Source organism: Bos mutus, chromosome 23 (genome assembly GCF_027580195.1).
Source record: "Bos mutus isolate GX-2022 chromosome 23, NWIPB_WYAK_1.1, whole genome shotgun sequence".
NCBI lineage: Eukaryota > Metazoa > Chordata > Mammalia > Artiodactyla > Bovidae > Bos > Bos mutus.
Window position 1 is genome coordinate 1,479,093 of NC_091639.1, and position 17,386 is coordinate 1,496,478.

General features: G+C 48.5%; 1 protein-coding gene across 12 annotated transcripts in view; it reads right to left on the bottom strand.

The window, feature by feature from the left end:
• The window catches only part of MYLK4 (myosin light chain kinase family member 4), a 70,818-nt gene that overhangs the window by 18,898 nt on the left and 34,534 nt on the right, over positions 1–17,386 (bottom strand). For 3 of the 12 annotated variants that reach the window (XM_070361418.1, XM_070361419.1, XM_070361421.1), the window contains 2 exons: positions 7,677–7,761; positions 3,781–3,886 (listed from right to left, as the gene is read on the bottom strand). In XM_070361418.1, coding sequence (XP_070217519.1) covers positions 3,781–3,886; positions 7,677–7,761 — 191 coding nt within the window. Of the gene's footprint in view, positions 1–3,780; positions 3,887–5,448; positions 5,748–6,878; positions 7,653–7,676; positions 7,762–10,746; positions 16,903–17,386 lie in introns of those variants that run through there. The other 9 variants (XR_011462367.1, XM_070361415.1, XM_070361424.1 and 6 more) reach the window with 8 other exon arrangements.

Genomic DNA, 17,386 nt, shown 5'->3' on the forward strand with positions numbered 1-17,386 from the left:
CCGCCAGGGCCCCGGTCCAGCCGCTGCCCGGTGGACACTGAAGCTTTCCGGCACCCCTCTTTCTGACTTGAGTGAGCAAGCCTAACGTGCCCCTGCTGTTGCCAAATCTCCTAGAACAGGTCAAGTTCTGATACGAGCCACAGGCCTCAGAGTCACCTGGGGGTGATGTCCCGGCCCTACTGAAACAGGAAGGCTGGGGAATACCCCAGAAGCTGCATTTTCACAACATCCCTTGGGTGGTTCTCATGCACCCTAAAATTTGAGGGTTTCTATCGTAGAGAAAATAGAATCTTTCTGAATGCATGTGAATATAACAAGCTAGGTTCTCTAAGCATAAGAATGATACAGGCTATTGGTCAGGCAAGTCAGATTATTTTTGGAAACTGCATATAAATAAATAAGTAATCACAAAATTGCATATAGACACATTTAATCAAAGCATACAGTACACACTTGAGCTTGGATATCAATTTAAATGCACTTCGTAAGGCAGCTTCTTACAAACGTCACCACCTCCCCAAATACACACTCATGAGCAGTCTTCTTGCTTGGTGTGATTCCTGACTTAGTGAAACGGCTGGGGAGCTGGGGGGAGGTCACCCCAGCCCACCCCACTCAGCCACACTCCTTGCACAGAAGCAGATGCGTCCTGGGGTGGGGGTGGAGTGACATTACCGTAAGCACAGCCAAGTGTGACATCAATCCCACCCACTGTTCCAGACGTGCTCTCTCTCCTGGAGCCCAGGAACACAGCCCCGGGCGCTTCAGATGTGGCTCCTCATTAAGAAAGGTCTTTTTCCCTTAATTAGCAATGGCCCCCAGATCGGCCTGGCCCAGCCGTGGTGCCCCGTCACTGCTCAGCTTCAGCTCCTTCCGTTCCTCTGGAAGGCTTCACCCTGCAAGGCCTGGGGCGGGAGGTGGCCTCAAGGGTCCCTGCTGGCCCGCCAGGCTGATAACCTCATGCTAGGAATAACTGACCATGATGAGCAGAAACTCTAATCACCCCACAGGCCACAGGTGGGGAAGGAACCCCAGGAAAATGGAGGGGCCTGCCGGGGCGTGGGGGCCCCAGGATCCTGGCCCTGGGGGGTTGGCCCCGCCGACTCTGTAGGACAAGGGGCTGCGCCTCAACTCGCCCCCGACGGAGAGGAGGTCCCCGCTGACGAGGCCAGCACGCCCAGCTGACCACCCCTCTAAGCTCCTCACTGAGCCTGGGATGGGGCGATGGGCGGGTGGTCCCGCCTGCAGCCGCCAGAGAAGACCCCGCGCTGCCCCGGAGGCTCTGAGAGTCACCGAGAGACCTTGACCAGAAACACACACAAACCCTGGGGTTGCTCCAAAGCCGCTTCTGCAAAAAACTTTCCTCCTTTAGAGAAACGGTGGCTGGCTTGCTACCCTCGTTCCTCAAGACCCTGATAAGCTAATGCTTGCCGTGAGAGTAGGGGGCCCCAGGCAGCGCTGCCTGCTCCGGAAGCCCCGTCCCCCTCGACTGTCCTCACAGGCCGGGGGCCTCTCTGCCATCAGCCGGCTGAGGAGGAGAAAGTTCGGATGTGTCCTGTGACAGAGGGCAAAGGAGCCACGGGATTGGAAAACCCAGGAGGGGCTTCGCAGAGTCAGCCACACCCCTGACCACAGGCAGAAACACGCTCGCTATGAACCACACGTGCTCTCCCTGTGTTGTGAGTAAATGTCTATGTGTTGAATACATGTACAGTTTTCCTGCTCTCCGCCTCTTACTTTACATAGATTGCTGTTGGGATCAACACTGGGAGTCACAGGACCTCTCGGGGGGTCGTGGCTGAAGTGGGAGAGGAAGGTCCCTCCTCCCTGGTGGACTCGCCTCCTCCTTCTTCGGGAAGGGCATCTGTGTGGATGTCCTGCCAGCAAGTCCTTCTGCAGGGCACGTCACCGACCGAAATGAATGGCGGTAACTCACATGGTATCAGTGCAAATGGAAAACCAGCGATGATTTAAAAAAAAAATATTTACTTTGTGCCATGAGATAAACAGCATTCACACATTTCTACGTTTTGCTCCTCAGCGTTCAAGCTTCTAAACCTCCTGGGGACTCACATTGCTTTCCTCTCACTCCGGACAGGACAACATGGGAAGTGAAGCAGATGAAACGTGAAGGGTAGTCACCTCATCAGCCTTTCCGGCATCAGCGACAGTTTTCAGAAATGGTTAAAATCACTTAAAATAACTGTATATGATGTTTCTGGTTCTCTGGGTGAGACTGACAAACATTTATGAAATTCTTAAGATCCATCTCTGTTTATAGCGGCACTATCCACAACAGCCAAGGCGTGGAAGTCACCTAAGTGTCCACCAATAGCTGGGGGATGAGGAATGTGTGGTATATAGATTCAGTTCAGTCGTGTCTGACTCTCTGCGACCCCATGGACTGCAGCACGCCAGGCCTCCCTGTCCATCACCAACTCCTGGAGTGTACTCAAACTCATGTCCATTGAGTCGGTGATGCCATCCAACCATCTCATCCTCTGTCGTCCCCTTCTCCTCCTTCCTTCAATCTTTCCCAGCATCAGGGTCTTTTCCAATGAGTCAGTTCTTCGCATCAGGTGGCCAAAGTATTGGAGTTTCAGCTTCAACGTCAGTCCTTTCAATGAACATTCAGGATTGATTTCCTTTAGGATGGACTGGTTGGATCTCCTTGCAGTCCAAGGGATTCTCAAGAGTCTTCTCCAACACCACGGTTCAAAAGCATCAATTCTTAGGCATTCAGCTTTCTTTATAATTCCACTCTCACATCCATACATGACTACTGGGAAAACCATAGCCTTGACTAGATGGACCTTTGTTGGCAAAGTAATGTCTCTGCTTTTTAATATGTTATCTAGGTTGGTCATAACTTTTCTTCCAAGGACCAAGCGTCTTTTAATTTCCTGGCTGCAGTCACCATCTGAAGTGATTTTGGAGTCCCCCCAAAATAAAGTCTGACACTCTTTCCACTGTTTGCCCATCTATTTCCCATGAAGTGATGGGACCAGATGCCATGATCTTCGTTTTCTGAATGTTGAGTTTTAAGCCAACTTTTTCACTCTCGTCTCTCACTTTCATCAAGAGGCTTTTTAGTTCCTCTTCACTTTCTGCCATAAGGGTGGTGTCATCTGCATATCTGAGCTCATTGATATTTCTCCCGGCAATCTTGATTCCAGCTTATATGTATTACTCAGTCATAAAAAGAAGGAAATAATGCCATTTGCAGCAACATAGACAAACCTAGAGATTATTGTGCTAAGTGAACTAAGTCAGACTGAGACAGACAAAGGCCATATGATATCCCTTATATATGAGGTCCAAACATACGATACAAATTAACTTATTTACAAAACAGAAGCAGACTCACACACCTGGAAAAGAAACTCACAGCTACCAAAGGGGAAAGGTGGGTGGCGTGGTTCTAAATCTGGAGTTCAGGATTAACATATAAACATTACTGTATATAAAACAGATAACCAACAAGGACCTATTGTATAGCACATGGAACTCTACTCAGTATTCTATAATAACCTGTAATGGAGAAGAATCTGAAAAAAAAATATATAGATGTAATTGAACCACTTTTCTGTACACCCAAAACTAACACATTATAAATTAACTATACTCCAATATAAATTTAAAAATATGAAAAATCAGTACAAAAACCAAGAAAAGTAAAAATAGAAAGATGAAACACGTAGGAATTTAAAAAAAGACCTGTGTCTTTGCAAGCACTCTTTCCTCCTTGTCAAGAGGGTGCAGAAGAGGAGCGGCACTCACCCTCCCAAGATCTCGGTCCTGCTCACGGTGTAGAAGCTGTTGACCGCGGCCTGCCTGGCCGTCACGATGCGGTGGTCGAACGGCGCGGGCGGTGCCGGGGCGTCGGCTGGGAGGCGAGAGGAGAAGTGCTGGTGAGAAGCGGCCCACGTGCCAACGTGCTCGTTTAGAAGCAAAACGCGAGCAGCCCCCTGGGTTTCTAAAGATCCAGGGAACACAGACCTTCATTTCATATCGTGATTTGTGGGTCATGAAGGCGACCCCGACACTTGTGAGAAAGCTTGTCAGGACCTCAGCCCCCAGCTTCCCCGGGACGGCTTTCAGAAACCACAAAACAATCAAAGATCTCCACGTAACGTCCAAACAGGTAATGCTTCCAAGTCTCAGTCATTTACATTCAAACCCCTGACACTGTTTGACCCATTTAAAAAAAAACACACAACTGGTAAAGTCCACAATTTTAATTAAAGTAGAGAGGGAAAAAATGAAAAATTTATTCCATCATTGAAAGGTTTGATATTACTAAACGTGACTTTCCAAAATATTTTAGCCTTTATTTAAGACACATTTAAAGATTAAAGGGGCTGCCTTGGTGTCTCCGTCGGTAAAGAGTCCACCTGCAATGCAGGAGACCTGGGTTCGATCCCTGGGTTGGGAAGATCACCTGGAGAACGGAAAGGCCACCCACTCCAGTGTTTTGGCTGGAGAATCCCCATGGACAGAGGAGCCTGGTGGGCTACCGTCCTGGGGTCACAGAGAGTCGGACACAACTGAGCGACTAAACACAAAGCTCAAAGATGAACTTTTCCTGACTAGAAACAAAACACCTGTAACATTGCCTAAGTGCATGTTCTCCAGCTCGCAAATTTCTCCCACTTTCGACCTCCCAGCCTAGGCGTTTAACCTCCAGTCTACAGCAGGATCTGTTCTAAAATACACTGCTGTTTAGTCGCTAAGTCATGCCCAACTCTTTGTGACCCCGTGGGTTGTAGACTGCCAGGCCCTCTGTCCGTAGGGTTTCCCAGGCAACAATACTGCGGTGGGTTGCTATTTCCTTCTCCAGGGATCTTCCTGACCCAGGGGTCAAACTGGTGTCTCCTGCATTGACTGGAAGGTTCTTAACCACTGCGCCAGCTTGCAAGGCCCTAAAATACATAGTTACTTACTAATATTCTTCCAGTACGCTTTTCACTTTTCCAGAGTTACTGTAAAACTTTTCTTGCCATGAACCTATTCATTTCTCCATTTATTCATTATTTAATCACCTACTGCACGCAGCTTCATACATGTGTCCAAAGGCTACAGAGGGAAGTGAGCCGATTTATTCAAAATGTAATCCTTAAACACTTATCTTGTGCTAGGCACTCTGCCAAGAGTTCATATTTTTTTAAGATTCAGATACTGATATTAATCTCTGGGCATCTGATCTGATGAGGACATTCTCCTCTCACACCATAAATGTGCTGCAAAATGAAGCAGCTAGGAAAGATTCCTCATGGTGGCACTTGTCTCTTAACCGCCACCCAAAACAGTGGTGGAGTGACGAACACAAATGCTGTAGATATGTTGTAAGGCATCCTGCGGGACATTAGTCTAAGTGAAATTTAGTCAGAAATGCTTGCTGGAAAAGGTAAGATGCTTCAAAGGGCTGGAATCAAAGTCGTTTCCTACCCAGGGGGGTCTCCAGAGCTTGCTGCCTGGGGGCCTCTGCTCCAGAGGGCGCGGGGGCTCTGCCTTGCAGGGAGTCCCCAGCGCGGCTGGCTTGCGGCGTGCTCCGAGGGCCCCCGGCTCCTTTACCCGCCACGCCTGTCTTGCTCTTCTTGATCTCCTCCTGGACCCAGCTCTTCTCGCTGCCTCTCCTCTTCCCGCCTCCCGAGGCCTGTGTTGCAGCAGCTTTCTGCAAGACGGGTATTGTCGCTGCCTTTCCCACGGCTCGTGACGGGGGCATGGCTTTTACGGAGCTGACACGCCTGGAAAATAGAATCCAGCCACAGCTCTCAACGTTCCCAAGAGAAAACTCTCAGATGGTCACATTTCTGAGCAGGAAAGCTTCCTCGCGACGATGCTTTGCTGATGGGATGTAAGCTTCAAGACAGGGAGCTGGCGATGTCAGGCTTTGGGGTGAGATGGAGCTGGGTGCACCCCCATCATCCCAAGCAGCTGGAGATAGCCCACATCCTAGAGATGCTCCCTAACGACCTCATGGCAAGTCCACAGACCCTTTACAACAGCAGTCATTTTATGACTCCCTAACTAATTTGATCTTCATTTTCCACTTTATTCCTTAAAGAAGACGGAAACGACCGCATTAAAGTGCAATTAAAAAAAAAAGCAATGGTCTCTGAATAGCACCAGCAGTGAGAGGAGCCTCTGCTGGTGAAAGAATTGACCTAATGTCCACTTTCCAACACCTCCAGACGCTACTAAACCCATGTCTTCAGTGATGGACTTCCTTCGTAAGCATTAATGTTTACATTTAACTCTTGAAAAATTAGACTTCTCTACAAATAGCTTCCAAAATACATCATTCAAAAAGGAAATAAGAATTATATCTTCAATCCCTAAAAAACACCATAGATGTTTGGATCTGGGAGCTCTTTGTTTCAAGTAGATACTTGGTTGATCACAACATAGATTCATTCATTTTAATTGGCTGCGTAATTGCCTGAATTTCTATGTGAGACTTCGCAGATGAGGATGAAGCATTAAATAACCTACTCAGTCCTCATAATGCTTGGGAAGCAGCCAAGGTACCATCTGATCAATCTGATCATTGCTCAGTTATTGATCTCAGGAAGAATGTGCTCTATATTGCTAAAAATAAGAAACTTTTACCTGATGTTTAGAAAATACAAAATGTGATTGCTGGTAATCACCATATCTGTCTGTCAGTTGGTAGGAGACATAGAAAGTGATAAATTGCTGGAAAATGTCACAGCAAAAAGAAAAAATAATGGCAAGAAATTCACCACTGGGGAAGCAGCTTCTAAACCGTCATTTTAAAGAGTCCCTTCAGTAATCCTTCAGTATGGCCTTAAACTGCAACGGCTCCTAGATTTACAGAAAGCGGCGGCTGGGGATGCGACCGCTGTAAACCCTACCTTCCATGGGGCTGACCACCGTTTGTTCTATCAACACACTGCTCTTTATGTGAACTCCTGGCCGGCCCTGTTCTATGCGGCATCTCGGATCCTCCAGCTTCTTTAGCTCCTCCGTCGCCAGGCTCTCCCTTAGCACGAAGCCTCTTTTCCTCCCCTTTGAACACCAGACATTCATTTCTATCCTCAGAGCCTCGCTCAGCCCCAGAGCTGTGAGCATCCTGTCGGCTCAGTCTCCCTGGGCATGAAATATCTCTTCCGTCCTCACTCTTTCTCGGCTCTGTGGAATTTCTGAGGGCAGAATCTCCTGGTTTATCGCGGGGTCTTTCTGTCTGACATGTGGCGGAATTTCTCTGAGCTAGAGATGCAGGGGTCTTCTCAGCCTGCTTCTCGTCGAGCTTGTTAAACGATTCTTCCTCAGAGGAGGGCAGGTTCTTCTGGGAAGATCTCTCTAAAAGCCACCATAGGACACAAAATATTTTAATGAAGGGCGCATGTGACCGGTGTCATTCTGGCTTCACAGAATGGCACCTCTATTCAGGCTTCTCTTTATCGGCAGATACACGCTTTGGAAAGCAAAGTAGGAGAGCATGTGGCCAATGGACTGAGGGCCGGGCCCCCAGAGATCCTCTGGTCTGCAGCTAGGAGGACCCAAAGCCAATCAGATAAAGGTATTCAAGCAGCTCTTGACCCAACACAGGGCTTCACGAAAGTGTAACTTCCTCTGGATAAGAATTACAACAGGCCTTGCGTGACGGAGCCCTCTTCATTCATCAATATCTAATCTCACAGAAAGGTTACCTGCAGGGGCCGCTGTCCTTTCATCGGTGGTGGTGGCAGGTGCTGTGTCCTTCAGGCCAGGGAGTGACCACGCTTGCTCCTTAGCCTGTGGGGACACGATGGAGTAATCAGCAATGTGAATTACACATCATAGCAGGATCTGTTGACCACAGTACTCCTGACGCTTGGGGCTGGAGAAGTTTCTATTGTGGGGAATGTCTCTAGAATTACAGGACGTTTGGCAGCATCTCTGGCATCTGCCCACCAGATGTCCACAGAACCCCCAGGTGAAATATCCAAAAACAATGCCTCCAGAAATTGCTAAATGTCTGGTAGACAAATTCACCCCAGATTGAGAACCACTACATTACACAATTCAAACACGGACAAAAATGCCAAAAATAGATAGTAATTTAGAGGGCAGAACAGTCTGAATAGATGAAGCCCTGTAGCAACTAGAGTATTTGAAAGTGAATGTTTTAAAAGAAGTTTTATAAAACTCTGGCATTGTTTGTAGAAGAAGGCCCATCTTCTTGGATAGATTAAAGGATATTGACAATGTGTATGTTACCCTTGACCTCTGCTTATTCTGTCTTGATATTGTTCACATAAAAATCAGAGGCTCTATGTGAATAGGTTTTGCAAATCAGAAAGTAGAAGACTACAGTAAGCATTCATAAAAGAGGCTTCTATGCCACTTAGAACAGACGGCCCCTTTCTAAGGAGATGAGCGTTCTTCTCCCAGTTCTACTTTCTCCGAATTAGTTTACCAAACCCTTTTTAAATACCACATAAAAGGTAAACATTAGCCCAGTCCACCCAGATTATCACAAGTTCTGAAGTTATGCATTATAAATTAATGAAATTCTATGGGTGTTCAAAGAATCAGTCTTTTTTTTTTTTTCACTTTGGAAAGAGCAAAATTTGCCTGTGTGTGACTTACAAGCACAAAATACTATGTAAGTGCAGGTCACAGATGTCAAGACAAGTTATAAGCGTGCTTTTAAACAAGCCAAGAGGCAGTGCAATGGGTTCAGAGCGCTTTCATTTTTCAGATAAGGACCTTCAAACACAGAGGCATGTTTAGTAAATCTGCGGAAAACCAAAATTAGAGATTAGAGTCTGGTAGTCTGGAACTTTCTCTTTTTTAGTGAGAGCCAGGACCATGGCCTTCAGCTTCCCTTTGCGTTCAAGCACAGCGGCCAGCACATCCCCACCCCAAACAGCACGCAACGCTTTCCTAATGTCTTTATCATCAACTTCCCACTAGATGTAGGGCTCCAGTGGGCAAAAAGACAGATTCGTCTCTGAGTCCCTGGCATTTACTCAGGGACTGATGTTGGTGGAGGTGATGATGGCGGCGGTGGTGATGGTGATGATGGTGGCTGGTATATTCTAAGTACTGACTACACACCAGGCACGTTTCTGAGTACATTACATCAGTAATTTCTGGTTCCTCATGGGAACACTTCGAGATATATACTACTAACTCCATTTTATAATACAGTTGGATAATTTCACAGGGTTATATAATTCAGAAATGGCATAACCAGGATTTTAACTCTTAACTGCAGCTGTACTGTCACTCTGAAAAAAGAAATAGAAGATTATAGGCGAGGTATATCATTAATATTGATGGGATATCTACCATACAGCCAGCACCACAGGAGAGAAGACAAAAGGTTACAAGAAAATGCCATCAGATGGAAACAAATAAGAAAAGAAATAAATATTCATCAGTCAGAAGATCAGAATTAATATGGCAGAAAGGAGAGAAAGAGAATTCCATTCAGATTTTGAGTCAGATAAGGTAGTTTAACAAATTCAGATGTCTGATAGCTTTGTCTTTCAATGCTTCTCTTCTGGAGTGAAAATCCCTGGTGGGCAGGTGTTGCTCTTCTGGATTTATACTGGATGGCATGAATGTGATGGTAAAAGCACAGGGGACTCAGGAAAGAAAACTGGTGTGTGTAGGTGGGTTTCAGTCTATCAAAAGACGCAGAATGGATAACGTGGCGTGCTGACCCCAGGTGCTGCCTCCAGGGCCGTCTCCATGTCGGTGGTGGGTGCCCACGACCCCAGGCGCTGCCTCCAGGGCCGTCTCCATGTCGGTGGTGGGTGCCCATGACCCCGGGTGCTGCCTCCAGGGCCGTCTCCATGTCGGTGGTGGGTGCCCACGACCCCAGGTGCTGCCTCCAGGGCCGTCTCCATGTCGGTGGTGGGTGGTGCTGCCTCCAGGGCCGTCTCCATGTCGGTGGTGGGTGCCCACAGGACGCGCTAGGTGCCACGGTCTGATTTGACCAACAGGAGAAGTATTGGCGCTGAGCGAGGTGAGAGCCCAGCTTCCAAGTGAGGCTCTGTTTTTTTTCCCTTCTGTTGTGTATCGGGTACGCCTTCCCCTTTGAATGATGTAAGAAGGTCTTCCCTCGTTGCCACAGCCTGTCATAGCTCGTTTCCCTGTGTCATACTGACATCTAGAGGAGCTTGGACCCGACGAACTCCAAACAGGCAGCAGCTGTAGTTCTCCTTGCTGTTTGAACAAAAACTTCAGGGTGAAGCTTTGACCCCGGGCACCATCCTCGCCCGGGGCACAGACCTTTCCCTGCACTCCACTCTGTGGCACCGCACGGCAGGCCTGCTGAACCCATGCGCAAGAAGGAAAACGTGCTTTCCAGACTGCTGGTGGCCGGGCAGGAAAGCCCCATCAGGCTGCACCACTGAAGACGGGCTCCCCGGGCGCCGCTGACAGTCTGCATCCCTAAGCTGGTTTACGGGATCGCCGCGGCTCTCTGTGGGGGGATTATAGCTGCCTCAGAAAACCGTTTTCTTAACATCCCAATGGGACACGACCAAACTAACTGCCTGTATGCTGAGCTGAGGGTGTATTATTGCTATTGAGGGGCCAAGGTGAGCGAGCACTCTGGGTAACTTTAACCAATGCCTTAGAAAAACAAAAGCAAAATTACAAAAGCTGTAATGTTAAATTGTTAAACTTTGGTTAGGCTCCTTACAGGGGAGAGAGGAAAACAGAGCCTCAAACAAGACAAAGGAAAGAATTTTCACAAGAAATATTGAAACTCGGTCTCCTCACCTGCTCCTGCAAGATAACTGTAGAGATCATCTGTAAGAGAAATCTGGTTCTCTTCATCTTCGGCGCACATGCAAACTCTCTGGACCTTAAGGAAGAAAACTTCCTACAGTCCCCGGCAGATACAACCTGCTGAGCAACGTGCCGGGCCTGGCAGGACAGGGCAGGACCAAACCTGGGAGGGAAGTGCCAACCTGGACCTCAGAGCTACTGGGCGGACACCCCCTGGGCTGCAGAAAACATCAGGGACAGTCAGCGGTCACAGGAGAACACGACCCCGCCAGGAAGACCAAAGCCTCTTGCTGTGTCCACCAAGGAAAGATGACTGCTCCCAGGTGTGTGTCAAGAGAGAGGCCAGAATCAACGGTGCTGGTTCAGGAAAGCCTAATGGGCGCCTGTGTCAAGGGCAGAGACCTGGATCATTTTACCCTCATTTGATTACAAGATGAATCAGCAGTTTTGTAAACAGGCAGCACAGCGCCGCGTCACTGCCCCTACGGCGAGAGAAGGTGGGTGGGGCCTGCCCTGCTCAGACGCGCTCCCACTCTTCACGGAGAACAGACTTGACTTACTTCACACACTTTCAAGCTTTGTCTGGGCTTCCCAGGTGGCTCAAGTGGTAAAGAGTCCACCTGCCAACCTAGGAGCCGCAGGAGATTCGGTTCTGTCTCTGGATTGGAAAGATCCCCGGGAGGAGGAAATGACAACCCACTCCAGTGTTCTTGCCTGGGAAATCCCATGAGCCTGGTGGGCTACAGTCCATGGGATCTCAAAGAGTTAGACACGACTGAAGCCACTGGGCATGCACATGTTGTCTCATCCCCCAAAACCCCTGCTATAGCTGAGTGACCAAGTGGGCCACAAGAAGGTCCTGAACAGGCGTGTAAAGACCCAAGGTTTTGGGAGAGGCCAACCCTTGGTTTGCCCTTCCTCCTTGGGGACCAGGTTGTGGACTAGAGACACTGACTGTTGAAAATACACCCTCTCTTCCACTCTCCTCTCCAGCCTGCCTTTGTTGATTTAAAAGAACTGGTTAGAACTAATCGGGAATAAATTAAGACTCTTCTCCTAAAGATCTGGGCTGGCAGAGTGGTAAAGAATCTGCTTGCAATGCAGAAGATGTGGGTTCGATCCCTGGTCTGGAAGATCCCCTGGAGAGGAAATGGAAACCCACTCCAGTATTCTTGCCTGGAGAATCCCATGGACAGAGAAGCCTGGTGGACTGCAGTCCATGGGGTCACAAAGAGTCAGACAGGACCGAGCGACTAAGCAACGACGGCCTAAGATCCAGGCACACGGGCATGTGGATCATACAGACTTTACTTTCCCTCTTACTGCTGACAGACACACTCACCTCAGACGTCTTAAAGAGGTTCATACTTTCTTATTTCCTTCCCTCCACCACCTCTCCTGTCTTTCCTAAGCAGAAAACGCTGGGCCCTCTGCCCTTAACTGCTGCCTTTCCCAGGAGCCGCCAACGAGGCTCTGCCTAGCCACCCTCCGGTCGCCCTCCACCCTCTCACCTGCCCAGATCCTCCTTTGCTCTGACCTGCTGCTTCTCAACCACCTGGGCAGGGGGCTGAAAACCATCAGTGCCTGGGTGCTCCCGAGAGCCTCATAAAATTCCAAGAGTGGGTTGGAGACTGACATTTTGACCCCCAGCCACGCCCTGTGCACTATAAGAGCTGCCAGGTTTGGGAGCCGGGGCTCTGCCCACTCGGGGCCCACGCCTCTGGCTTCTGGAGGACTTTTTGGTTGCTCACCACCCTGGCAGCCCCACCGCAGCATGAACGACAGTGAGACACTGGGGAGGCTGTGCTCCTCAGCCTTGCCGTCTCCCTCCCACCATCAAGGGTCTTCGATCCTCCCCAGGATGGATGATCTAGCAAACTGCTGCCTCCTCCTCACCGGCCACCAGGGACACACGAGGAACGAGTCTAGGGGCGCTTGCCCAGCAGACCACAGACCCCTCTCCAAGATGATCTTGCAGGGATCTGGAGAGGGAGGAGCCAAGGAAAAGCCCACATTCCCACCCACATCCCTTGTTCTCCCCTGAAATCCTCGCCTTGCTTCCTGGTCAAAATGTGGCCATCGCAAGGGACTGAATTCGTCCGTGCAAATGCCGGTGAGCAGAGAGGAGACTGGCTGCAGTGGGGAACACTGCCTCCCAGGGCGTGGAGTTATTTGTACGCTTCACACAAAAGTGAATCTGAAACCCCCAGTCGCGGCCGCCTCTGTCCCCAGAATAGCACCTGCAAAGTTGCTGAGGAATGGCACCGGTGGGGGGGGTGTGTGTGTGTTAATAACCAATTTCAAACTCAGGTACAAATGGGATTTGAGCTCCTTGATGTGCATTTGATTAAAATGAGTCTTACTTAGTATAACTCTCTTATACAACACAAGACCCGACCTTGGAATGTTTCCACATGAAGTTTACAGGGTTTTTTCATCACCTAATAAAACCCTTTGATTTTTCTCCACTGCAGACAGTTTTATAAGGATTCATTTCACGTGGTGTTCTCCGTATGCGCTTTAATTTTTATTTTATGTTCGCTTTTATCGCTCCATCTCCTGTGTCCTGCTCCGAGGAAGCGGCGAGCGGTCCAGCCCAGCCCCCTGGGAAGCTGGCTCACGGGGGTGGGTGCGCTCTCTGGGGAGCCCAGCATTCTCCAGGGGGAGGGTTGTGTAGCCCCTGGGCTTAAGGGAAGTTCAGAGATCCGAGCTTAGAATCACTGAGCAAAATGCTGCACCTGCCATGGTTTGCCTTTCTGCAGCTTCCCCAGGGCAGCAAGTTTTGCAAGCATATTACAAAGCAAAGTGGCTTTAAAAGGCGTCTCTGAGAAGTCTCTGAACTTGGAATGTTATGCGAATGCTGTAGATATACACTTGTCTGTGATGACTCTGCCCAGAGGTTTAGTTGGCTGGTCCCTTCTACTCAGAGTAGGTCTGTGTCCAGCTCCCCCGAGACCTTGTCAGCAATGCAGACCACGCAGACCTTGAGTGCAACTTGCCTTACGTGCTTCAGACGTAATGAGCACTTGCGATGATGGGAGGAGACAAGGTTAGAGGCGGGTGCTGGCACGGTCACATTTTACTTCATGAGGGTCATGAAACCTAATTTTCCAGGAGGCAAAAGCAAGCCGCAGTGATTTCCTCTGAAACATCTGATTAGCTTTCTTTGTGCATCGCTGAGCTCGACGCCACACCAGGTGCCCAGTCAGTGCCTTTGCTTCGGACACTGAAGCCCTTCCCTGCACCTGTCCTGGGACCAAGGAGCCCGCCTACACACGGCCCGCATGCTCTAACGCCCCTGCGGCTCTCAGCGTCTGCGAGGCCGCTGACTCTGGACTGAAGCCTGTGGAGTTAAACGCACTCTCCGAATCTTTGTCTGCTGGTTGAGAAACCGCTTCTGGGGGCCCTTTCCAGGCACCTGCGTCCTCGGAATCGCTCTTCTGCCGTGATGATGATTTAATAACCAGATGCCGTGTGGAGGTGTCCTGAGGGCAGATCACAGAAACGTGTGTGCTTGTTTGTACGTGACTCTCTTTCCATTTCTCAGCTGGTGAGGGAGTTGCTTCCACAGAGCTGATTTCTCCCCTCTGCCTCGGGCCCTGTCCACACGGAGGAGGGTGATCTCTCGGGACCTTTATCAGGAGACTCGCATCTCCCCTCTGTCTGAGGGGAATGGAGTGTGATGAGGCCCCTTCCCTAGCATTGCTCAGGGGCAGGGGCTCTGGGACTGACCCCTGAGATGCGCACTTCAGCTCCTCTGTGAATTCCTGGTCTCGGGCAGTGCTGGCATTGAGCCTGTCCACCTTGCTTCAGTGGGAGAGAACAGATGCATGGACCGTGGGGGAAGGAGAGGCCGGGACAAATCAAGAGAGCGGCGTGGAGACACATACACACCACGTGTAAGAGGGAGAGCCCGTGCTGTGCTCCGTGACAACCTAGAGGGGTGGGATGGGCTGGGAGGTGGGGAGGCGCAAGAGGGAGGGGACACATGGATGCCTATGGCTGATTCACCCTGATGTCTGGCAGAAACCAGCACAATATCGTGAAGCAATTATCCTCCAATTAAAAATACATTTATTTTTTTTTAAAAAGAAAGCGCTATCCACTGATTCCAATAAGAATAACAATCTCTTGTTCACAAAAAGATCGCTTCGTCCATGAACAAAACTAATACATGTGGAAAGGTAGCATTTTTCATTACGGAAAAAATGCTTTTTATTTTCCACGATGACCAAAGACAGAGCAAGGAGAAACCTACAAAATTGCCTTAGATGAAACACCACAGGCTTAAATCAGACATTTTAAAGGAATTGAGATAATGAAAGTACTTTGCTTCCCAATCTGGTGGGTTGGATACGTCACTGTTTTGTGTTCCCAGCCACACAAGTCACAGTGAAGGAACACAGTGTTTTAAACGTTCAAAATAAAACAAGAAATAGAAAACTTACTAAATCATAAAATGATCTAGAACTTGAAGAGACCTTGAAGAGCACGTAGGCCCAGTCAGCTCAGCTGAAGAGAAGAGAAATGAGAGTCTTTTCAGCTCCACTCAACTGTAGGAGCTTTTAATCTTGTGTGCTAAGTCGCTTCAGTCATGTCTGACTCTTTGTGACCCCATGGACTGTCGCCCACCAGGCTCCTCTGTAAAGGGATTCTCTAGGCAACAGTACTGGAGTAGGTTGCCACGCCCTCCTCCAGGGGATCTTCCCCACCCAGGGATTGAACCCATGTCTCTTTCATCTCCGTGTCTTGCATTGGCAGGAGGGTTCTTTACCAAAGAGCACCCAATTAGCGGAAGCATTTCTGCTAAAAGCGATGGTTCTTGTGAGTACTGGCTACTTCCCCCACAACGCCGTCCTCCCTAAAGTGCCAACTGGACTCATGCGTCACAGACTGTGCTCTCCTCTCCTCTCACTAAACACCCGCCCACCGCAGTACCGTTTCCAAATGTGCACACAGCTCTCCTTACCCGCTGTGTTACTACACAGCAGGTCTCTAGACGCTTAGAACAGGCAACTGCAGAATTGTTTTATGTTATGAACCGGTATAAACAGAAGCATTAATCTGTCTTTTGGTATCGGGTCGCCAGAGTGAGAAGGACACAGGTCCAGTAAACTTTAAAGTGACTACTTTTGTTTGGAGGGAAAACTTCTTCTCAAATAAGACCTAATAGTGGGGATTAAGGAAACTCTGTCAGTGCCTGCACTTGTATCCAAATGGAGTAGATTGGGGCTGGACAGGGTCTGAAAACGAGGAGGGGCTGGCCTACTTTCCTGGGCTTGTGGGGGCCCACCTGGAATTCTCCGTGGGTTTCCACAGGAAGCAACACAGCACCCAGCTGCTCATCCATCTTCCTGGAGACTGTTGGCCAGACTGCCCCCGGAAGAGCAGGAGATAAATCAATGCCCACGAGGAGGCGACAGCTGGCCGCAGCCCACGCGGCACTGCACCCACCTGGACGCAAGCTGCAGCTGTGGGTATCCCAAGCCCAGAACTGAAGTCTGTTTTCAGTTACAACCTCGTATAAACCTCGTCTACGCTCACTCCACGCCACTGCAGCCCCTCCTCGAGTTTAATGAGCTCTTTCTTCTCTGTGAACCTGACTCACACGAAAGATAACCGCACTAGGTGACGGGTCACGAGCAGAACGCTCACGTCTGCTCCACCTCCAGGCCGACGCCGGCAGCCCGTCCTCTGTTCACTGCGACGCGCGGCGCGCTGGAGGCTCACACGCTAGGCTACTTCATCCAACTCCAGAAAATACATCTAAGCTGTGAAATGAGAGACTGCTAAAAGAAAAAAAAGTTAGAAGTAACTTTTTCCAACTCTTCTGGTCATGTCTCATTATTTTCATGTATTAAAATTTAGGCAAAAGTCTAAATATACTTGAATTTCACATTTAATGAGATCAGTTCAATTTGGCGTTTAACAATCACTATAAAATTTTTCATTTTGATTTAATTCAGTTATAAGCAATATATTTTTCAAGCTGACCTCATTATTGCTGGGGTACATTTACACAAATATGTGACTTGCTGTGGCTGCGTCGGCCACGTCTGAGCCTGGACGTTGCTTCACCCGCTAGCACTTGGCTGCTGCTCGTTTTCTGCTCACTCCACAAAGCCACTCATATCGGCACAATTTTCCCTATTTAACACAGAAGTAGTGTTATTTAAAAATAAATAAGCTCAGTTTCTCGCGTAAATGTTATAAAAAATATTAAGTCCTTTTTATGAGTCTACTCTTAGTAGCACCTCAAATTTTTTTCTCTCCTAAAAGTAATAACAATTAATGTCGAAGTCAAATGTGGGGCTTTTTTTTTAATTTTAAAGAAAATTAACCAGATGAGGATTCCAACTCCTATGAAAATCCATGTTCTATAAAATAGGGACTCCAGCTGCAAAAAAATCCTTAACTCAAAAATTCTAGAATGTAGGAATTCTTTTCAAGTGATTAAATAACTAAAACTATAACATGGATATATATATATGTATATATATTTAATGAAACAGCATACTATTCATATGCATTTCATAATCATCCATATTTTTACTAAACCTTGCTCCCATCTATACTGATTTAACCAAATTCATGTCTGAAAGTATACATAACCTTTTCCCCCAGGTAACCT